The following is a 24,711-nucleotide window of genomic DNA, read 5'->3' on the forward strand; positions in this document are numbered from 1 at the left end:
ATTGATTAAATTCATGTTAGCACTTAAAATGCAACACACATCCTGAATTCCTGGAGGGTTCCTTCTCTCCAGTCTTATGGTAATACAAAATTAAAGCAGAAATTCTACTGCAGAATTGAAATAATCCTCCACATCCTTTTGATGAAAACTTGCTGTGACATTAAGTTTCCAAAGCAAGAGTTATTTCAGAAAGGTTTTTGAGTCATTTCTCTTAAATAGAAAATAGAACCAACAAGAAAGAAAAGCCCTTAATGAATTTCACCTTTTTCAGTTCTCGCTTTGCAATTAAAGTCTTTTAGTGGAATTCCTCAGGACGTCAAATACTAATTTACTGCTGTTACAGTTTCAAGGAATGGACTAATGTACCCTAATTTAGCAACCCAGAAGTCAGGTTTCTATACTAAGATAGTTTTCTGTGTTCCTTCTTTAGTCAATGCATAAATAAAGCTTTCTGCAACAAGGTAGTTTATTCCAAAACAAGTATCTCACATGGATCACCCTCTTCAAGTGCCAGTTTCTCCTCACAGGGTGCCTGGATAACTATTTTAATTGAAGTATGAACAGAATACCACTACCATGCCCTACTCAGAGTTTGCTTTACAGGGTAAGCAGTACATCTGTGTGTCACTTAAAATTCCAGTATAGTATCTTGCTAAATAAAAAGACATTTTACATATCTTGGGATCCTTGTAGACTAATGCATACTCAGTCCAATCTAAGATAATTGAGCAAGTAATTCATGTTACAGAAATAATCTATAAACATATTATAAGGCAAATTATTTGTAAGATATGTTTGTTTTAAAAGAAGGTTTGGATGGTTAAACTGATTCTTGAAAAGATTCAAATTCAACATTAACCAATGATAATGAAATACATGCACCTCTGAACAACCTATTTATTGATACAGTACATTAACACACCTTCTAATATGTTAGTTTTGCATTGTTGCTCACCTTCAAATATGCAAAAAAATTGCTACATTTTGCAGTGACTTTAATGTTATCTCAAAGTACTTGCTGTTAAGCATGTGTGAAAAGCTTTAAGTCACAGACTCTGTACCAGCAGTAAAAGAAAACCAAGATAAGTAGCTCCTGCTACAATTTTCAACTGGCTACGCTTCAAATACATCTTCTTTCTTAAGTATTCTGTTCGCTTGCTCCTTGCCTGGACTGTAACCATACATTTAGAAAACCACGCTTGTTTCTTCCTCTTCTTCCAACTTCAATAACTTTCTCTCTTGAATGGAACACATCTAGACTGCAGCCATAAGTGACACTCATAAAAGCGACCTCTCTTTGTAAGGGAAACCATAAATACGACTTCTGGGTTTGTGCTTGAAAATAGCTCAGGAGAACATAATATGGTGCAAAAGCCATAGAACATTACCCAGAAATAAGGAGTCCTTATGAATTTTGTCTGCAAACCATACTGTATACATATTTCTCCAACCTTGGCTTTCAAAGGACAACATGAATGCTAATTAAATGTTGCCAGTAAAGCAGAGCCAGAAGAATTAGATTGATGAGAATGACCTACAGGGGATATTTGTAATGAATATCGCCAATAATCTCCAGACCTGAGACCTCCTAGGGTACAACAGCATCCCTCAATTCATCAAAAACAAGCCAAAATCTTTCACCAGGTTCCTGCTCAGTACTCCCTGGAGTCAGCACAGGTGTCTTTAATACAGTTTTCTACTTAAGGAAGCTTGTTCTCAGTAATGAATGTTTAGAAAGCACACACATAATTAAAATGTTAAAATGCAATAAAGAGACAATGTGAAAATTTCTGTATTATGTGCTCCCCTATCTTCTTGCATTTTCCCGTACTAAAACTGTTACACAAAAGGGACTTTCTTAAAAGACTGGTCTAACTATTTCTAACCCTGTAGGAGTAAAAAGTACACAATGAATTTGGAGCTGATAGGAAAAGAGCTGAAGAAAAATTAACAATCTGCAAAAAAACTGCTCGGATTCATTTTGTGGAAAATTTAGAAATAAAGCAAATTTATTGCTTAGGAACACACTTTTTCCTAATGGAAAAATATTTAATTGACATTTTTCAGACACCCTTCTTAGTGGACATTCTGAAATTTATTTTTTTTAAGATAGACTGCAGTAGAAACTCTTTTTGTTTTCTTTTCCTTCAGTAGCATAACTCTTTTCATAAGTAAATGTCCTGACAATGTTTTATTGGAAAACAATTAAATATTGCATTACACTAAAAACTCTGTTTAATGTTCAAGGTTGACTTAACATCTATCATTTGTGTATGCTTTTGCTTGGAAGTTCTGAGTCTTGCTAAACTTGTTAAAGAATCACTGAATCACAGAATCACAGGTTGGAAGGGACCTCAGGGATCATCTAGTACAACCTTTCTAGGAAGAGCACAGTCTAGACAAGATGGCCCAGCACCCTGTCCAGACAACTTTTGAAGGTGTCCAACGTGCCTGAGTCAACCACTTCCCTGGGGAGGTTATTCCAATGGTGACTGTCCTCACTGTGAAAAATTTCCCTCCCGTGTCCAATCGGAATCTCCCCAAGAACAACTTGTGTCCATTCCCCCTTGTCCTCTCCATGTGACTCCATGTAAAAAGGGAGTCTCCATCTTTGTAGCTACCCCTGAAGTACTGGTACACGGTGATGAGATCCCCTCGAAGCCTCCTTTTCTCAAGGCTGAACAAACCCAGCTCTCCCAGCCTATCCTCATATGGCAGGCTTCCCAGTCCTCTAATCATCTTGGTGGCCCTTCTCGGGACCCCTGCCAGCCTGTCCACATCCTTTTTGTACAGCGGGGACCAGAACTGGACACAGTACTCCAGGGGTGGCCTGACAAGCGCTGAGTAGAGCGGGATGATGACTTCTTTCTCTCTGCTGGTGATGCCCTTTTTGATGCAACCCAGCATCCTGTTGGCCTTCTTGGCCGCAGCAGCACACTGTTCGCTCATGTTGAGCTTTCTGTCCACCAGGACCCCCAGGTCCCTTTCCACAGAGCTGCTCTCCAGCCGCGTGGATCCCAGTCCATGCTGCACTCCCGGGTTATGTTTTCCCAGGTGCATGACCTTATACTTCTCCTTGTTGAACTTCATAAGGTTCTTGCTGGCCCACTCTTCCAGCCTATCCCGATCTCGCTGCAGAGCAGCTCTCCCTTCCGGAGTGTCTACTTCCCCACTCAGTTTGGTGTCATCTGCAAACTTCATCAGGCTACACTTGATCCCATTATCCAGATCACTTATAAAGATGTTGAATAAAAATGGGCCCAATATTGGTCCCTGGGAGACTCCACTAGTGACAGGTTGCCATGTGGAAACGGAGCTATTTACCACCACCCTTTGGGTGTGGCCTGTCAGCCAGTTCCCCACCCACTGCACAGACCACTTGTCTAGTTTATAACACACCAATTTCTCCAGGAGGAGACTGTGGGGGACTGTATTGAAGGCCTTGGAGAAGTCCAGGTAAACAATGTTCACCGCCCGCCCCACGTCAACCAGGCAAGTCACTTTGTCACAGAAGGCCACCAGGTTTGTCAAGCACCATCTGCCCTTAGTGAAGCCATGTTGGCTTTTCCCAATCACGTGCTTCATTTGACTTGTGATGGCCCCCAGGAGGATTCGTTCCATAACGTCCCCAGGGATTGAAGTAAGGCTGATGGGCCTGTAGTTACCCAGATCCTCCCTCGAGCCTTTCTTGTATACGGGTAACATTTGCCTTCCTCCAGTCCTCTGGGACATCCCCTGTTCTCCATGACTTCTCGAATATTAGGGAGAGCGGCCTTGCAATGATGTCAGCCAGCTCTCTCAACACCCTCGGGTGGATGGCGTCAGGGCCCATTGATTTGTGGGGGTCAAGCTCCTGTAGTAATTCATGTACTAACTCTTCCTTCATTGATGGTGGGTCGGTGTTTGGTTCCATCAGCAATTTTGTTCCCAAAGCCTGGGACCCTACAGTGTTGGTAAAGACAGAGGTGAAGAAGGTGTTGAGGACCTCTGCCTTTTCTGCATCATTGGTGAGTGACTCTCCTTTTCCATTTAACAGTGGGCCTATGTTTTCCTTCTTTTTCTGCTTATCGTTGAATGATGTGCATCTGGTTACAAAATCTGCCTTTTTTTTTCTCACGCAGTTTGGTTTTTTTCTGTTTGAAATACTATGATCTTTACGTCTGTATTTTGAAAGTAGATTAATTTTTTCCACTGCAATTACAAAGACAAGTAATTTCTTGACTTTACAAAAAGCTTTAAGGGAAAGCTGCATAAAAATATACATCATGAATATAAAATATACCTTGTTATACCTAATCAGCAAGAGACCATGCAACCACTGGAAAAATACAGTGTTGGAATATCAATTTTTCATTGGTGTGCTGCAGTGACCATGAGATGGTACAGTGTAAGATCTTGAGGGAAAGGAGGGAAATGAGTCTAAGCTGAAGAGCAGACTTCAGGTTGTCCAGGGTACTGGCAGGCACGGTCCTGTGGGATGCATCTCTGAAAGGCCAGAGCCCAGTTGAGTTGGGTGATCTTCATGGAGAGCCTCTTCCAAGTGCCAGAACAGTCTACTCCAATCCGTAAGGAAGTGGACAGGCGCAGCAGGACACTAGTGTGGCTCCACAGGGAATGCCTGACCAGTGAAAAATGGAAGCCAACCAGAGATGGAAATGGAGAGAGGTTACCCAGGAGAAACAGAGAAGCCCTACCTGGCCAGGCAGGAATGGAGTTTGCAAAGCTCATGTGGCACTGAAACTGGTACAGGATGTGAAAGGTAACAAGAAGGGCCTCTACAGCTGCATCAGCAGTGACATCCAAGGGAAATCTAAACTCACTGCTAAAGGAGGCGGGCAACCTAATGAAGGACACTGCAAAGGCTGAGGTACTCGATGCTTTCTTGGATTTGGTCTTTAGCGGCAAGGTCTGCCACCCTAGTGCCTGAGGTTAGTGCAGAATTTAGGAACAGAGGTAGACAAAGACTGAATTAGGGATTTCTTGGGCACTCACAAGTCCACAGGCCTAGATGGGATGCATCTAAGGCTGCCAAAGAAGTTGGCTCATGTATTGTAAAAGCCGCTCGCTCTCATCTTTGAAAGGCCACCAGTTAAGAACTGAAACATCTGCCCAGTGTGGTTGTGAAGTCTCCATCTTTGGAGACACTAAAAATTCAATTCCACAAGTGCTGAGCAGCCACATCTAACTTTGACACTAGCTCATTTTGAGTAAGAGTTTAGACTGGATGACCTCCAGAAATCCCACCTCAATTCTTCTATGATTTTGTGATTATGCCCATTGCCTAACCTATGCATCTAAAACATACTCATTGCTGACCACAGATACACTGCTACCAGCTGGAAAACAAGATTTCAGAATTGCTTCCATGCACATTGAAAACTGAAAGCAAGCGTTTTCAAAGTTGCAGATGTATCTTACCCATATGAAAACCTTCTATTATACACAAGGGATTCATTATTTCATTGGTGTAAAGAATTGCTTCTGCTATGGTGTCAGGACTGTTCAGTGACAGTGTCTCATCATTCCAGCTGTTCCCACTGGCATGAAAAGAAAGCTTTCATTTCAAATGCTGTAATATACAACCCCAATACATTTCACTCTGAGTCTCATCAAAGAATAAGTCTCTGTCAAAATCCCAATGGCAGATAGATTTTGAGAGAGGAGGTAGAATTACAGTGTAAGAAAACTGTCACGAAAAGCTTTCCCTGGAATGCAGCAACACTTAAATTAAGATGCTACCTATGGAGTCAACATAATTGGGAAGGGTAACATTCTTATTCAGTTTGTCACTGGAAGGCAGGCAGAATCAGCCACACAATAACCTCAGTTTGTCTCAGGCCTAATCAGTCAATTTTCCTTGTTATTACTACATATTGGTGGCAGCAGAGAAATGAGATAGAGATCCTAAGTCTGATTACTTACATATCAAACAATCAGGGAAAGGATGAAGACTGCAATATGATTGCTTTATGAAGAAACAGAGACGTCAAAAATGAGTTTAAGACCCATTTATGAGGCTTATGCTGATGGTCAATACAGAGCATAGGACAGAAGTTTATTAGGAACAGGACAGTTTCTGCAGTTCTTGGGGCGTCTCTGTCACAAAAACCAAGGGTGCCGAAGTCCCTCTTAATGTGCTGTGTTTATGTTAGTTGACTTGCAGGTTAACACATTTTTTTTTTGATCTGGAAGTATACTGTATTTTGTCCAAACTTGCCTAACACAAAGGCATCAGTGTTGCTGGCATCCTTATAACATTTCCTTATCTCCTTTGGAAGTTTGCTTCACAGCTGAATCCCCATTTGCTCAAATTGTGATCTGCAAGAGGATTACAACTATCACAGCAGCTCTTGCCCAAATTTCTGGAAGCAAATGTGAATTTTCAAAATTACATGGGTAACACTGACAGTTACCAGTTCTGAGGAGAGGTACCTGCAGAGTTAAAATCTGGGTATCTCCCAGGAATTTGCTAGACCCACCAATTCAGGGTTTACACCAATGAGAAGGAAAATATAGAAACAAAACCGGTGTCCAGCAGCCGGGCTACTGGAATTTGAAATAGTAATTTTAAAAAAAATTTTTTAATTACTAATCATTTTTCTATGCAATGCACTAACATTTCTTGTTACTCAAAATGCAAAGCTTATTATCACATCTTTTTCTACATCCTGAGCATTTGTCAGTCCCTGTCCTTTCTTTCCTTCTACATCCCATTACGAATATTGACATTTCTCCTTTCCTGCACTCTCCAGTCACTTTTTTGTCTATTTTTCTGCCTCCTGACTACACAGCCCTGCCTGCTCTTTTCACACAAACTCACCTACCTGCAAGCCAACTGAACACTCTTCAAGCTTCCCTACATATTCCCATTTACATGCACCCATCTACTCTCAAAAATCACCCCACCATATTTTCTTTCCTCTTCACATAAGACACACTTGTTTCAGCTTTCTTCATGTAAAAAAAAAAAAAAAAAGGCAAAAGAGCAACAGTGGCTGGAGCTACCTTGCTCCAGGAATCATCTTTTCAACAACCCATGCCAAAAATAAATACCAGAATAAATACTATTCCTCTTTGACACTCAAGTATATGAAGCTGTTCCAATTCCTTATTATGTTTTTTCAGCCACCCAGAGGACATCTAAGAGGACACTTCATTTCAATAATAAAATATTTCACCATTCTTCGTTATAACTAAAGTAACATGTTCTCTTTTCTCAGCCATAAGAAGGCAAGACTTCCTGTATTATCAAATGACTACACAGGCAATAAGCCTTAGTTCATAGTTCAAGTGACAGGACATCCACTACCTGACAAGGTCGATGACTCTCTCCCTTGGAGCAGTGCTGACTGGCTCATCATTAATCATTATGATCTGATCCCCTGGTATAAGCTTTCCTTCAGAGGGGCCGCCTGGAAACAAATGGGAGGGGGGGGGAAAAAAAGCACAGGTTAGCAGACCACTGTAAATGCACAGACACTCACATAATATGTGAGTTCACATATTATGTTCACATAATATGAGTGTTTTTTTCTTCAACTGATGGCATATTTAACAGCAACACTATTTCTGACATTACCAGTACTTCATCACCATGAAAATATTGAAAGCTAGTGGCTTAGCAGCTTCTACTGAAGTTCCTCAAGTTAAGTTCCAAACCCACATCTAGCCACCTGAAAATAAGTGCTTGATTTTCCGGACGGCCAAAAGGGCCTATAAGAGGTGGCCTAATTCACCCTTTAAGGTGTGATCAACCATACCTTACTCCTCCCTGATCAATGTTTGTCTGATAGTCTTGTAAGACCACCCTGAGGATGACTAATTTTCCTGTAAATAAATCATAGAACCATAGAATGGTTTAGGTTGGAAGGGACCTTTAGAGGTCATCTAGTCCAACACCCCTGCAGTGATCAGGGACATCTTCAACTAGACCAGGTTGCTCAGAGCCCCGTCCAACCTGACCTCGAATGTTTCCAGGGACGAGGCACCTACCATCTCTCTGGGCAACCTGTGCCAGTGTTTCACCATCTTCATTGTCAAAATTTTTTTCCTTATATCCAGTCTAAATCTACTCTCCTTTAGTTTAAAACCATTACCCCTTGTCCTGTTAAGGTCAGGAAGTCTTTTCCCCAGTGCCTACATCAGATCTTCCTTGTTGCAACACATCGTTTCCTGTCCCAGGCAAAGTAACACTGGAGAACATCTTATTCCTCTTTCCTATGAAGCATCACTTACATATTTGGAAGTCATTCCTAGGTTTTTCTTCTGACTTTTCTGTTCTGGGCAAAACAACCCTGTTTCTCCCAATCTGAAGACGGTATGTTTCTATACCTCCAGCCTCTGAGTCTCTTTTCCTCTTGATTCCTACCACTTGGTGAACACAAGTTTTATGTACATCCAAAAGCATTGCCACTTTCAGTTAGACACAAATATGTAGCCTTAGTCTGAGTAGAGAATCAGACATGTGCACATCTATATGCTTTGGATTCTGACACTGCTGAAATGCATACTGAGCTTATGCTTTATAAAATGCAAATATTACTTCGCTTCTCAGCATGATTACATGCTCAGAAGAGGGTGTGACATTGCAACTGCAAGTGAAAAGATATATCCTCTCTAGTCTTCTGTCTTTAAACTCTGCAATGATGAAATATAAAAATCCCAATATTATTACCAATATGAAGATAAAGTCTTAAAAGAAAATGCTTCACTATCAAAACCAATTTATTTAACAACTGAGATAATGTTGTTCTTTTCCTGTGTTTGGTTTCAAAACTTTACTTCACTTACGTATCCAGCATAAATGGATACAAATCTATGTAGGAGAATGTTGTCCTGAGCTCATCTGTCCTACTAGTCACTTGGAACAGAATATAATAAACACCTTTTCCAAACTGAACTTTAACATAAAACTACATTAATAAGGCTAACTTGGGAGAAAAGGACTGTCTGGATCTAGTTCAAATATTAGTTACACTGCTCATTTCATCTAAAAGCAATACAAATATAATCAATGCACACACGTGGGTAAATGACATCAGAACTTCACAAAGTCAATTTTGCCTCGCCGATGCTCTCTGCGGGGCTTCTGGAGAACATATTGAACAAGAGCAAAGTCAAATCCCTGACCTTGGCTCCAAGGCAATTTTATGTAACAACTGAACTTTTAAGCATAAATAGCAGGAGCCTGTTATCAGGGAGACTGAGTGGTCCCAGGTCTGGTCACCTGTAGGTTCAAAAATACCACAAACCTCACTAATTTTCACTCCAGGTAAGATGTTTAGTGATCTATTTTGACCTGGCTTTTTGCCACATAGTTATATAACAGGAGTATTAACTTTTTTTAAAAAAAAGCCAGCAATAACACCCCCTTTTCCAAAACTGAATATTATAGTTAGAAACCTAGTTTCTCTTTGGGAAGCTGATGATAAAAAGCATGAAAACATGTAGGTTTTAATCTTGCAACTCAACATACCTCTTGGAAACACCGATTCAATGGCAATGAAGGTGACATCAAACCAATATAAACATAACAGGGAGAAGACCACCTTTCCTTGAATGATGCGGGTCAACTTTTTTTCAGGAAAACAATGGTAATGGCTCAGAGCAATAACCTAAAACTGTTTTTTTTTGTTAACACATATACATACCATTCAAAAATGAGTGTGAGCAGGGAAACTACTCCGTAATACAAGGCTTAAAATCCTACCTAGTATCTGTGATTACTTTGTCTGCCTGAATATTTTAACAGTACTCAAATTTGTAACTGTATTTCATCTCAGTAGATCAAGTCCAAGTTTGCTTTTGGGGTCAAGTGGGGAAAACATACCTGGTGTTACTGAGCGTACAACAACTGGCTTTTCACTACCAGCCACAAAACCAAATCCTAGCACAGGATCCCTCCTCATTTCCACTTTCCGAGGGGCTGGAGGGGTTATTTGGCAGCTCTCTATTCGAGGGTCTTCAAATGTGGCTGATTGTGTCATGTGACTGTGAAAAAAATAAAAGATGGAAAAAGGAAAAAAATCATTAAAACATGATTTTGTGGTATCTACTTGAGCCAAGCAATCTCTGCAACGATATGAGATGAATACCTGAAATGTTCTTACTGTAGGAACGAAAACATCAACTTAATAATTTTCTATTAGGTTTTCTTATACATAAAGTAATAATGCTGCTGGCAGGTCTCAAATACCAATCAATAATATCAACCTATAAAGAGGTCTCTCTTTGACAGCATACATTTAATCATACCCCATATATGAAGGAAAAATAACCCAACAATAAGGCCTCTGTCATCTGTGCTTGACTTTTTCATCCTTCACTTTTTGGAAGGGAAAAATAATAGTGACCTAATCATAGTGTAAAACGTAACAATTAGAGTCTGCCAGGCTTCTGCAAGAAGAGAGGGCACACATTTAAATTTGGTTTTCTAAAATGTTAAACAAGTTTCCAAGCGGAGTCCTCTCAAACAAGCTACCTAAGGCACAGGTAACAGCTCTATGTTTACTACTGGGGTAAATTCTCCAAAGTCACTCCAAACTGTTCCGGGGAAAAAAATAAATAAAAAAGATATTAAGAAAATGTATTTATCAGCAATTAGTAAAATACTTTACTTTCAGCTACAGTGTTATGATGAAACTTATTATACCTAGAAGAAAAAAAATCTCGTGGTTGGAGGGAAAGATCTTGATTTTTCAAGCAGAAAATAAAAAGGATGAAAACTATCTAACATGGCATATCTATGAAAGAGGTCATGGTTTAAAAGCATAGAGACTTCTAAATTAACATTAAGAAACACTGAAATGTGACTGATGATATATGCAGACGGACCTGAAACCTACTTTGTGTTCCCCACCCAATGCTGGAGCTCCCCGCTGAATCAATGCTGTCAATTCTCAGTGCCAATTACACAGATAAATGGACCACTCCAGTGTCCTACCCTTCCAAATGTCATTAACTGAACTCATATACTTCAGGAAACCTAGTCGCCACTGCAGACAACAAGCAATAACTGGTCAGCTTCGCATGACGACAGACTACAGCTCACAGCTTCAGGTTATTGCAGTCTTGACGGAGCTCAGTTAGTATTTGTTTAAAGCTGCCTGGCCAAGAGTTAACTCTTCTTTTTGTCTTCAAGAGACTGTAAATCTGCAGGTGTTGAACTGACTCCACCGCTCAGTGGATAAATGCTGTAAACAAAAGGAGCCAAGCCTCAGTCCCATCTGCAGGGAGGGCATGGCCTCCTGTGCTGAGAAAGGTAATGGCCAGGAGCCCAGCCTAAGAACACCACAAAGGACATCAGAGAGGTAGATATCCTTAGAGCAGTAGGCAGTATCATCAGTTTGAAAGTTGGTCTCCTCATGAATAATTAATAATAGGAAAAGAAAGTAATTTTCCCATATCCTTGATAATCTTACATATAACATACTGTAACATGAGAGTTAGGGGACATCCCGTGTGATCAGAATTGTTGCTTTCACCTCCTGTCCCTTTTCTACCTACAAATACAATTCCCTGAAGAACTCCAAGCAGAATGTCTGTAAGGAGAAAGGCAATATTCAGAGGTCTGTTTTCATAGAACCATAGAATCATTAAGGTTGGAAAAGACCTCAAGGATCATCAAGTCCAACCGTCAACCCAACACTACCATGCCTCGTAAACCATGCCCTGAAGTGCCACATCTACATGTCTTTTAAATACCTCCAGGGATGGCGACTCCACCACCTCTCTGGGCAGCCTGTTCCAATGCCTGACCACTCTTTCAGCGAAGAGATTTTTCCTAATATGCAATCTAAACCTCCCCTGACGCAGCTTGAGGCCGTTTCCTCTTGTTCTATCGCTAGTGACCTGGGAGAAAAGACCAACACCCACCTCGCTTCAGCATCAATGACATGCAAAAACTTCTCTGATCTTTCACCAACACATACACATTGGGCATGACATCAATTTCCATTCTCTCCATGGTCTGCTTCTAGTACTGATACACAGAAGAGCAACAAAACCTCAGTAAACTCTCGGTGGGAGTTTATTCCCGTGACTGGATTTTTCTAGGGCCTTTCTTCAAAGAAACCCTCTAACCCTACCACTAGATTCAGCCTGTCTAAGTGTAACATGCTGCCTTTTTATGCATATGATCAGAGGTAGCAGAAGCTACATCCTTACAGAATTAGAAGAGAGAGAGAGCATATCGCTGTGCTCTCCTAGTATCTGCATAAGGTGAAGTCAGCACAGAAAATATATTTTCTTTTACTAGATCACAATTGATACTTCATTCTCCTCCTCCTGTTCTCCAGTTTTTGTCAGTCAATTTGAGATAATTTTCTATTATGTTTATTCAAAAGAACTGTTAGAAAATCCAAAGAGTTTTATGCAGACTCTTTGTGAAATCTATCTTCAAGGCCTCCCAGCCACCCTCCTCCCCATCAACTCCTACTTATGATTTGGGCTTCTAGATATTCAAAACGTTTTGTCTTTCAAATGGGACACATTCTGAGGTGTCACTAGCATTTCAAAACCTATTTCAACTTGTGAACTTTGCTTCTGTAGAGAATACAAACCCCTATATTTGTCACCTCTTTTAGGTGACAGCCTTACCAAACTTCCCAAAAAGTTAAAGTGTTCTATTTAATACTTCCCTCCTAACAGCTGTTTCCATTTCTGTAATTGGGGCACTATGAGCTGACACTGTCGCCGCAGAGGAAATGCCGTATTTACAAAGCAACTTGAAAATACCGCTTGAGCTTTTGAGAACTACTTTCCTGCCATCATATATCCTCTCTCTTCAAGCACTTGTGTAGTCTGGTTTGAAAACTAAATCATGAAGAAAACAACCCCCAAAAAACCCCACCAACAGCTGCACTTCAGATAACAAATTCCAAGAGCACACACTGAGATTTGCTCAAAAGAGCAGCTCTGCTAGTGGATGCCTCGCTCCAGCCATCGCATCGTCTTCTACTGAGAATCTGCAGCAGCACAGCATCAGTTATTCAAAGCCTAAGCAAGAGGATCAGCGAGGAACAGTCCATCATGATTCTGAGTGGCACGGCAGGTTTTATAGATTTTTAAGGTTATCCACCTTCAAATACATCAACTAAAAAGGCTCTGCATCTCCCGCTTCCACAGCTTGCTGCATCAGATATCCTCGTATCATTCAGTACGTTGGAAATGTATTTCAAGAGAGCAGCAAGATATATGAATATGATCCCAGAAGAGATTAAATGAATACTTAAAGCTTTGTGTGATGGGACGTTGACAAACCGGCTTCCTCCTGTGGCTAGTCAATTTTTGAGATGCCAGTGGTAGTACCACAGTTCAAGACTGATTTTAATTTTGCATTAATTGGAGGTATTTGATTTCCATCTCAGCTATGGAAAATATTGACTCCTGAAGAATAACTATGCTAAGAATTCTAAACCAGAATCTAATATACTTGGACTCAAAAGAGCTACATGGGTGAACCTTACACAGAGCATCACTTAAATATTGAAACATCTTACATGAGCAACTCCAACACTGCAAACTCCCCATTTGTTTCAAACATGGTAAAAAACTTATTTAGATGGTACTGAGACTAGATTATACGTAAAGATTTATTTGTCTGAAGGAAAAAATGGAAGAGAAAGAAAAGGGTTAGGATTTTAAGCATGAACTGTTCTTTCCACATACACAAACACAAGCTGCCCTTAGATCACCTTTTCAAAAAGAGATACTTATTTCCTACAATTTTCAATGACTGAGGTGAGTTTCTGCTTTACAAAAGGCTATTTGCTCTGATGTACTTTTATTGTGAGCAGTGGGAGAGAGCTGCCATTATTAAGGAGAGTAATTCTTAGAGAATTTCTTGAACAGAGATTTTATATACCAGTCTCCTCCGAGAGATAAACTACCAGCTATGGAAAATCATAGCAGAAGTGTAATTCCAGTTAATTACGCTCAAAAGCTCTCTGTGGCAACTCTCTACTCAAAAGAGAGGGTAACAGGGAAAAAGAGAGAAGGCATCTGAGTGTGCGTGCACCAGCACACAGAGCAGAATGCATTGCAGGGTGCCATAAAATTGGCGCACACGATCATCCCCAAAGGGGCCTACAGTGAGTGAAGGAGGAAGAAATTTAGGACAGAAGAGTACCTTGGGGAACACTGACCAGCTGTGACAAGGCAGCCAGCACCTGCAAAGACAATTCAGCTGCCCAGGATGTTACAGGGAGCCTAACGTAACAGGTGCAAGCCTGAATTCATCCTCGGGAAAGTCGGAGGTGTGGTTTAAGGCTGGCACTTTGAATCTTCAGATCATTAGCTTCATAATGATTAACTCTGTAGCACTTTCTATGGAAGCCTTCTTAGTATTTTCCTCACTCAGATTACATGCTGAATAACCCAAGGAATATCTAAACAAAGACTGTAATTAAAATTAGAGCTTGATTTAATAATGCATATTAGTAATCAAAAGCAAAGTATCCAAGCACAATGCTTTTCCAGCCTTTGGATTTTGACGTGTCATTCCCTGACACTTCAGGATTAGTGGACTAATTCTGAGAGGTTTGTCTATGGCAGCTAAGAAAGGCCAGTCCTCAGCAGGCTGAAATTTGTTAGGCAGGAGTTTGCATTCTCACAGGAAAATGCTGAGGGGTCTAACTCTCCTAAGAAAATGAAAACCACAGCATGAATCCAGAGACCCTGGTTATGATAAAATCCATAACAAAGGCACCCAAACAACTTTAGCTCCTTTCGGCAATGACATCCAAAAGAAGAGCAGAAAAGGTGATACCTCAAGGTGAGTTTAAAACAGCTGCACACCCACAAACACCAAAACAACCATAATCAAATGGCTGTTGCATCATATCATGACAGCATGGACACAGGCTGAATTTTGGTGTTTCATTGTGTATTTCCATATTACAGCTTGTTTCAGTTACTTCAAAGATTAACACCAATTCTCAATTTTGAGGGTTTTAATCCTTAGTTTTTAAATGGTTACAATGTCTCCGGTATACCAATTGATTTATCTACAAAATAGACTCTCTTTCAACTTGAGACACAGCAGGTGTAATCTTGGTCAATGATGGAGAAGAGTGTGTGGAAATGTCAAACCACTCATACGCTGATGTGTGGAAGCGGGTGAGGAGGATGGAGATAAGGACTTTCTATCAAAGGTTTAATTCAGAAATAACAAAACCACTTCAAAATTGCTGAGCACTGTTAAAATCCTGTCTCATTAACTCGGAGGAGGTGGAGGATCTGCTTTGTTGACTGCAGTTGTGATTTTCAAACACACCTATGCAAGTTAAGGATACCAAACAAACCTTCATTTACAATTGACCACCTGAATCCCTGAGACCACGAGACTCTGTGTATCCTGCCCCGACACTACATCTCAGTTCATACTCTATTAAGAGCCTCAGGTTGTGAATTCAAAATTGCCTTTGTAACTGGAAGTCATAGAAGCTACTGCAGCAACAAAAGAAAGTAGATCTGATTCTCGCTCAATCACCTCTCTTCAGGAATTAGCTGTAAGTAAAATGGCTTGAGACCTGAGACAATATTATGGAAACTGATAATAACATGAGGGTATTTTTTAGTTTTCCCCTTGATAATCTGGAAACACTATCAAAAACAACAGTGACAGTTAAAAGGAAACGATCATAAGTGAGAGCAAATACACAAACTCTCCAGAAGATGAAAAACTGACCTTCATTTATTTAACTAGTAGCTAAATATGAAAAAATAATCTTCTTCATTCCTTCCTTCCTTCCAGTTCCTGGCACCTCTCAGTATATCTCAAGTTAATTTATTTTCTCAAAAAAATCCCACAAGAATTATTAAGAACTAGGACACAAGTGTCAAAATCATGCATCAACTGTATCTGTCTTCTACTTGGAAATGACATTTCAGAAAAAAAAAGTGTCCAAATAGTTATTCCATTGCTAAGTAAAACTGCTGCTCTTATAGAGAATCTGGTGGCTTGACAAAATCTTTTTTGCTCTATTTTGCAGCAACCCAGAGAGTCGCTCACAGCTCCAGAGCTCTTTTTAGACATATTCAACAGACAAAAGTTTTATTTTCAGCTGTTCAAAAAGGAGTCAACTTTTAACACATCAATAAAATATTCCCTACATTTTCACTGTTTTTGTGCAGGTGTGTATGTTGAGAATTCAATATCACAGGCACAAAATATAACTGGGAAGATTTATCAGATTTTCTTTCTTTCTTTCTTTCTAAGACTATTTTTCTGCCCCAGTGTCAATTCTATTTTTTTCATAAGCTTCTTCAGCAGTTAAATCCTCTAAAGTCAGGTCATTTTATAGCACCCTAGAAAATGTTTGGCATATGCCATCTGGATGAACATATGGTATAAATGTAATTAGAAAGAAAAAGGTTTGCTGGTTTCAGAAGTTGGTGACAGCTTTTTGATAAAATTGGATACAGGGAAATCTGACACGTAAAAAATTTCAAAATCCACTCTCCTCCACTGCCAGGGACGATGTACAATCTAAAGCAAGACAAAGTGAAGCAAAATTGCAGTGATTTAAACTGACATGAATACAAATTTAGAGAGATAAAAAGATTTATGCTCAGCTTCAGGCAGGCACTGGGAGATACACTGAAAGTATACTTTACAATGACAATTAGCGCCCTCATATTGAAAATATTACATGTGGAATATGTGAATGGTTCTGCAATCTGCATATACTGTATATGAATGCTATATATTGGGAAGAAAACAAACTTCTGTGTTGAATCCCACAAAGACATGGAAATAAGCCTCAAGCCCCAGCTGCAGACTAGCAGTTGTTTGTTTTGAGTTTTGTATCTACCAATTGCCAGATAGGTTTCCTTTTATTTTCCTTCTCTCAGGATGAACCCAAGCGTTTCTGGAGCTCTGTTCCTGATGAACATTGAGTTTCCTGCCTGCTGTATTTAATGGAGCTTTTCAGGCACCAGCCAAATAGCAGAAATTGCACAGAAACATCTCGGTGAAAATTGGCCATGGCAAAGAGCGAGCCACAGAGGACGGGAAGGAAGGATATGAAGGGACACTGCAGAGGGAGTTATGAATATCACAAGATGAGTTACAGAACCAAAAAAGAACAAGAATGGAAAAAAAATGGTTTTGAACACTTGACTATGTTGGAAGAAAAATCTCAAAGGAGAATCTCCCCCAGAGGAAGAAAGTAGGAGCTCCCAGCAACACCGGCCACACCTGAATGCTGGAATTGCCTTCTCTGTAAGCAGAGCATGATGCCAACCTCCGCCTTCCTTACTGCCTGAAGTGCACAGCCAACACTGGTGCACTGCTGATGAGTATGTCTAAACTGCACCCATGCACATGTCATATAATGCACGCTGACAGCCACCCTTTATTGTGTAGTTATGCTGCTATAAACTGTACTGAATGGCATTTCTGTACCCAGTACTTTTTCCCGTCAACCTTTTCCCAACAGGGCAACCCTGGCTTCAGCAGAGATGCTCCCAGTTTGGAAGCCTGGAAGTGGAAGGCGCATCAGTGGCCCACTCCTCTGGCTTGAGCAAGTTTTCATAGCCAAAGGAAGCTGACAAGTTATTCATATGTACTAGACTCTGGCTGAAGAGCCAACCACCTCCCACCAGCAATTCCAGGGCAAGCTCTGTGCTGGGGCTGTGCGGGCACAGGAAAACCTCACCATCGGAGGGAGCAAGGCAGCAGAAAAGGTTGGGACTAACATGAGCTGGGGATGCCAAGGGTCCCAAAGGCACCACCAACTGGGCCTTGCTTTTTCCTGGAACAGAGATTTAGAACCCCACCAAGTCACTGGGCATTTCCTTCCTGGAAGGGGCCTTTCAGCAAGGTGGCTCTCACACGTGCAGCACGGGGTGGTGGTACAGCTCAGGAAGGCAGCTTGTTTGGCCACCTGTCTGACCCAGGTCCTTCGATAAGGAAATAATGTGAGTTGCTTTTGTTCAAAATCAGAATTAATGGCTCTCCTCCAAAGCAGGCATTTCTCACACTTACTGGGGTAGGATCTGAAATACACCTGGTTTTTCTCCCACAAAAGGCATTTTTCTTTATCTGATTTGAGCAACTCCATTTAGTATAGTGAACTCTGTTGAGGCCTTTAAAGATGAGCTGAAATGTAGCTTTTCATTATCTTCTATACACGCATCAATAAATGCTGTTGCAACTAAAGATCTAGCAAGGGAAAAAAGTATTCTCTGAACTGCAAATACATGATAAATTCATTTGGGCCAAGCGTGTCCTCTAGAAAACAGAACAAAGAATTCCTATTCATCCTGCTTTTGAGCGGTTTCACGCTAACCCCATCAACAGTGATCTGTTGGCTCCTGCCTAGCTGAGCTCTGCAGCAAACAGCACGGACCTATGCTGAGGGCCGCAAGCACTTCTCATCCAGCAAGGAAAAAGAGCTGCCATCTCCAACTAAACATAAACAATTTGTCCAACTAAAATGTTTTAAAAAAAAGAAGGGGGGGGGGCAGAAACACCAAAGAAATAGCTTCTAGGGTGCTGATTAGATTAGGAAAGTTCCTGACTAAAAAAAGTCCTGTCTGGTGCAATGCTGGAGGCTTGCTTTGACACGCACATGTCATTCTCTGTAAACGCTAAGTGTGAGCACCCTGATAATGTGCTCGGAAGACAGAATCCAGATTTAATGTGCCCATTGTAACCCCCTAGTACAGCTGGACTTGGCATGAACGAACAGCTGAAATACCGAAGCCCCTGCTTCAGCATCTCTGTATCTGCCTAACTCCTCATAGCTCAGTACAGTTATGAGCATATTTTACTTGCAACAGAAGTAAAACACATTTGTTTCTCCTTTGAACCTAACCTTCCTCATTCCTTCAAGCAACTGAATGGAGGAGCAGGTCACAGAAAGGTTCTAAATTATTTACTGATTTCCTTCCTTTTAACAGTTCACATTGAAGGGCTCCTGAACCAAAGTCAGCCCTTCTGGTGGTACCACATCAACCCAGTGTTCTTTCTCAGGTGAAAACTAATCATCAGCTGAAAGCAGCAATCAGGTGAAAGTATCAACATACGGGTTAGCAGATATAAAGTGGATACTCAATACTGCAGTCGCCTGGTTTATCCACAGTCATGTATTTAAAGGTTCAGGGATATAAACTATCATTCTGGTGGGTACAGCGCTCTGCTCTTGGAAGCAGGAGAGTTAACTTGGAGAGATGCCCAGCAAAGGGCAGCATGGGAACCCAGTTAGCAATGTGAGTTTCTCTGCATTCAGGGGCACACAGAGAAGCAATCCGTATGTCAGTACAACAAGCTGTCTCCAGTTTCCCAGTTCTCTTCCCTGGAGACTCCAGCACAGGGAAACTTAGAATGTTGCTGTGCTTTTACACAGAAGCCCAACTTCTGCACTGAAGCAAAGAGTACAAAAGAAAGCTTTTCCTTCTCCAGCTACCAGACAGAAGCCAGTTTTTGCAAAGTGAAAGTGATCTACAAGCAATCAAGGTGTACAGAATGACTTTAAAAGATTTTCGTAACAACTCATAAAAGCCCCAAAATCAAGCCTTCAGGTTCTGTAAGTCAGTCTTCACAGTCAGTCTTCAAATCAAATCATCTAATTCTGTAACAACTCTGGAGAAGGCCTTCAGGAGGGAGGGGAAAAGAGAAACCACCTCTTTCTTTTCCCTTTCTTTTAACGACATACAAATAGAGAGGATTACCCTCTCGACTGCTGATTTGGGAGTGTGCCTTTACAGCTCCTCAGCAAATGCAGAATGAGAAAGAGAACTTAACAGAAATAACCTAGAATGAGAGATTGCACTGATGGAAGGTGAGGCTTCTGTCTCTCTAGATGAGGCCAGACAGAGCCGTCACGTGAAAATTAAACTTGGGATATAGAAAGTAAGTATGTTTAATCTTTTTTTTTTTCCCCCGATAGAGTATTCACTACACTGCGGCACAACATGGCTGAATGATTTTTCTGGGCCTACTTTTTCATTTCAAAGTAAGTTACTAACTTTTCTAAGTGAGAGCACTTCTAGTAACCACAGGGTATTTTATGAACCTTAAAATTAGGGGTGCTGGTGATCATATTTCAGCTTCATTACATCCAAAAAGCTTTGCTAAAGCCTGTGGGTAATTTCTATTTACCTATATATGAAAAAATGCCCAACTACTAATTCATTATGTTTGACAGTATTTATATAAATATTATTAAAGACAGTATGCATGGTAATGATACCTCCTTGCATTCATAACTTCCAGCAAACTTCCTCAAGAGGTAAAGGAGCTAAAAGGTAATATTCGACATTTCAAAACAGGCCCCTTGAGGTTAAACTGGGTGATAGCTGCTCTAGGGAAGCCTATTCAGATAGAATCACCGTAAACAGATAGTGGAAGCTCTTAGTAAGGCAGGCAAACTAAATGTGCCAGAACGGGCATTCAGAAACTGTGGAATGAAGGTCGTGGGTTTCAGTGAAAGACTCTGATGTAAGAAAGTGAAAGACAATGTTATGTTAGAGACTTAAAAAGGAGAAGGGTGTGTATCCACATGAAGGTGGGATGCTTTGTCCCGGGCAGCAGCTGAGTCAGTACAACAGAATAACAAATAGTGAACACAAAATCCTACATGCAAAACACAGGAATTTATTGAGCCAGTTAATAATCAGCCAATGTCTAACCCAACTTTAGTTATATTAGTAATTTACCAAATATATACGAGATTATTGATACATTTTAATACAAATATTATGTAATCTGCCAACACAGCCAAACTTTTGGTTCACTTCAGCAGTTTGTAACAGGAATTGTAATTTTAGGTGAAGTTCCTGTGATGTTTAAGACACTGGGATTGTGCTCTTTTCCCACAGAGAAAAACAAACCTTTATGACTTCTGAAAAAAAACGAGAAACAAATAGGCAGAGTGAGCTGTGTACCTCTTGTCTACACAGCCACAGTTACAGACCACTGTCTCATCAGTAGAGCAAAATGATGAAACCAGAGAAGAAAAGGTATTTGAAGACATTTTCTCTTTTAATACTGCATGTTGCTCTTCTACTATTCTTCATCTACCACAAATATTATTTTAAATTTTCAGACAAATTTATAATTTTGAGAAAAATGTAACAAACGACTGAATAAAGGCATGAAATTTCTTTGGTAATATACAGAGCACGTATTGCTTCATGATTTTCTCTTTTTCCTATTGTAAATAAAGAGTAGTGCTTTACAAGGTTTCTAAATAGGCATTTAATTTTGATGAGGCAGAAATACGAAGATTTTAACACAGCATTTTTGCATTTTAAAAAGAGCACACAAAACACAAGTTTAATTATCGCATTATAATTGGCACAATCTTATGAAAAATGCTGTCTTTATACATGTAATAAACTCTCAACAAAGAATGTGAGACAGTTAAGTGGCATAAATGTGCTTAATGTCAGAACTTTCTAGAAATTAGTTCTACTCATAGAAGGTTAAGTTCTACAGGCTTCACCTTTGAACTCTGATCAACACCTTCGAGACATTTATAAAAATAACATGCAATTCTGCAAGGACTTGAGGACTCGCTTTTCCCTTTAATCCCCACTGAGGGCACCAAAAAAGAGAGAGTAATTGTCACGATCAGCCCCATCAGATCTGACCGGAGCATACACAGAGAGCGCAACCACAGCCAGTGTTACTGACACCTGCAACAGCCCCAGCGGCCTAGAAGAGCTGCCCCTCCTGCACATCAGGGAGAATTTATCATTAACTTCTATGAGAGTTATAGCTTTCAGTTAATTCGAACTACGACGATCCTCACTTCGGAGTTTAGAATAATTCTACGGATGGTTTGCTTTTTGATTAAGTCACAAACATCACTCTCTTCTGAAGCCTAAAAGCTGATAAACTCTGTAAAGCCCAATCTCGTGAAAAACATCATTAAAGGTCATCAAAGTTTCAGAACTAAAAATGTACAGAAGTATTTCGGAATACTGACTTTTCTGACAAAAAACAACACCTGTGCATTTCTAACGTTAAATACAGTGCTGAAACAAAGACTTTAGAGACTCAGACTTTCAGACAACCAAGTGCAATTAAAACAAAATCTTGGTCACTGATACTACACGTATTTTCAGCCTACTGTAATACAAGATAAAAATTGTAATCTCTCTTTCTGTACATATACTGGCTGAATTCACGGAATAGGCCAAACTTGAAGAAAATAAGACCTAATGTTCTGAAATACGTTCATTTCTAACTTATCTTCTTAAGCTTAAGAACAAGGATGGATTTGAGCCATCGGCAGCGAATGTCAATTGGTTTAGCTTATAAGTGTCAGCCACCTTCAGGCTGAGGCTGCTCTGGGGTTCAGGTTTAAAAGGAGCTATTTGGTAGCCATAATATATCCAGCAAGGCTTGCTTTTTTTTTTTTCCTCAGAAAAACACAAAACCAAAACAGGACAGAAAATAAGAGAGTGCTTAAATACACACACGTCCGTGACATGATCTGACTTTAGCAGTAGCTAAACTTAGGCCAATAATATCCCCCCCATTAAGCTACCGTCTCTACCATCAGGATAAATCGATTTTGTAGGAAATGTTCCAGTGAAGAAGTCCTCAATTTACTATGTCTCAATTAAGGGGGGTATTGTAGAATAACATTTTATAGTTAGATCACACTTGCTGTCCCAAACCACTTTAATTTTCACATAACATCACTGAACCATAGTGGCCTTTAAAACACAGGGCAGATTTTCAACTACATGGCATAGCACGTAAGAGAGAAAAAAAAAATAAAAGAGGGAAACCTCTGCACAATTATGTCAGTTAAACCCTCAACTCTTTACAAAATATATTGTGGCCTCATTTTAGTGTCCACGCAAAGCATACTGAACTTTGGTTTTAAACTGCTATAAAAGTAAATGTAAAGCGCATTTCCACCAAGGAATGAAAAGCCAAGCCAAACTTGCTGACTTAGGACTGAGCCTGCTGCTCCAGGGGGACCAGAGGCCTTGCATTTTCATTTACATGGCAGATAAACTGATGCCGGAGCAGCCTAACACACTTTGGCTGAAACAGGAGTCAGGCCCTCAGTATTTCCAAGCAGCTGTTTAAGTCATGCTTTGCCAGAAGCGCTGCTCTAAGCCTGCAGTCTCTGGTAGACCCTTGGACTAAAACACCTCTATGACCAGGAGCTCCAGGACAACGCTGACTCCAGCCCAGAAGGACATCCCCTATTTTCAGAGCTCAGCCACCAGCCCGAGGTCATAACGCCTTCAGGCCACCCTGTGCCCTAACTCTGGGGATGTGCACGGGCTCACGGAGCCTCTGCCTGCCCCCCTGCTCCACCACCTCGCCAGCAGCCCCTCCGGCCAGCACCTTCCCACCAAACCACACGGACTTCACGGTGGTCACCACCAACTCGGCAGCGTACATATACGCACACATATAGTATCTTTGCTGATGTCTCCAGAAGTTATGCACTTCTTGGTCATGTCACAGCCTACAAAGCGGAAGTAGGAAATTGCCTTCTGGACATTTAGACCAATTTTTAAGAGACTAACAGGTCAGCATATGTAGGAAGCACATATGCCTCAAAAGAAAATCACTCCTTCACATCTTTCGTAAGTCAGACAACCAACCTTTATATTTTCAGATTGCATAAATCTAGTCTATAAATGGAACCAATTTTAATCATTTAATCATATAGCATTTTTATTTAACAAAATATGCAAATCAAATTGTTATTATTCCAGAAATCAAGAACTCAGAAAGATTAATTAGAGAAGTTTTACTCAGTTCTGACACACAGTTTAACTTCAAAAACTATGTAATTCACATTTGGGGGCAGGAAAGAAAACATCTGTCACATCTGGAAATAAAATTGCTCTTCACTTCTGTTTTGAAACAAGAGTCTTACATTCTTACAATTGGTTTAAAACAACTGGAACTGAAATAGGCAAAGCTATCTCCATTATTTTCTAAAATTAATTTAAACATCTGGCAAGAGAAAAAACCAAGTCTTCTCCAGCGATGGGTAAGTAACCTACTCACTGTTCCGTCAAAATCTCCATGAACATAAGGAATTGATGATGGAAAAGTTTTAACATTTTCAATTAGATTCATATCCTTGTAGAACAGGGTTTACCGTTTATTCTCTGGTGTGGAAACAGTAAGATCCACTAAAGCATCAGCAGTTCAGGGGACATTATGTCTGATCATTATAGTTTTGCTATAGGTGAAACAGTAGGAAAGAAAAAAATCTGTGTTTTAGAAAAGGTCTTATTTAAGCTTCTGTACCCACGTTCTGTAGAGTTATGTACGTTATTCTGTTGCCAGTTGTAGGAAGAGTATTTCTACCTCCTGATTTTGGATGCAATATTCCCGATTCAAATACATAAAACATTTAAAAAAGCAAACCACAAAACAAACCAGAAAAAAACTGCAACTGCAGAAAAAATAGAAAAGTCCTGCAATAAAACATTCTGTTACACATCTTCAATGAACCTTCTCCTCTTCTCTTCTCCTAAGAGAGGAGGATAGGAAAAAGAAACCACTTTTTAAATAAAACATAAGTTTTTTCATTTTAAAACATAGGTAGATGCCTGGCAACAGTTCAGAGTACCCAGGAGTGAAAGAAGAATCCCATCCTCACAAGAAGGTGATACACTATCATCATCTTGGGGAAACAAAAAACCAAAACCCAAGCATCAACCAAACCCCAGGCCATATATACAATCCTTGAAGAGTGATGGGAGATGAAAAAAAAA

The 24,711-nt window shown here is 40.3% G+C and overlaps 1 protein-coding gene across 2 annotated transcripts in view; it reads right to left on the reverse strand.

Annotated features, from left to right (window-relative positions):
- The window catches only part of FRMPD4 (FERM and PDZ domain containing 4), a 313,673-nt gene that overhangs the window by 61,284 nt on the left and 227,678 nt on the right, over positions 1–24,711 (reverse strand). For both annotated transcript variants that reach the window (XM_064475449.1, XM_064475457.1), the window contains exons 3-4: positions 9,830–9,990; positions 7,310–7,412 (exon numbers count right to left, since the gene is read on the reverse strand). In XM_064475449.1, coding sequence (XP_064331519.1) covers positions 7,310–7,412; positions 9,830–9,990 — 264 coding nt within the window. The remainder of the gene's footprint in view (positions 1–7,309; positions 7,413–9,829; positions 9,991–24,711) is intronic.

This window comes from Phalacrocorax carbo, chromosome 1, assembly GCF_963921805.1.
Source record: "Phalacrocorax carbo chromosome 1, bPhaCar2.1, whole genome shotgun sequence".
In the NCBI taxonomy this organism is placed as follows: Eukaryota; Metazoa; Chordata; class Aves; order Suliformes; family Phalacrocoracidae; genus Phalacrocorax; species Phalacrocorax carbo.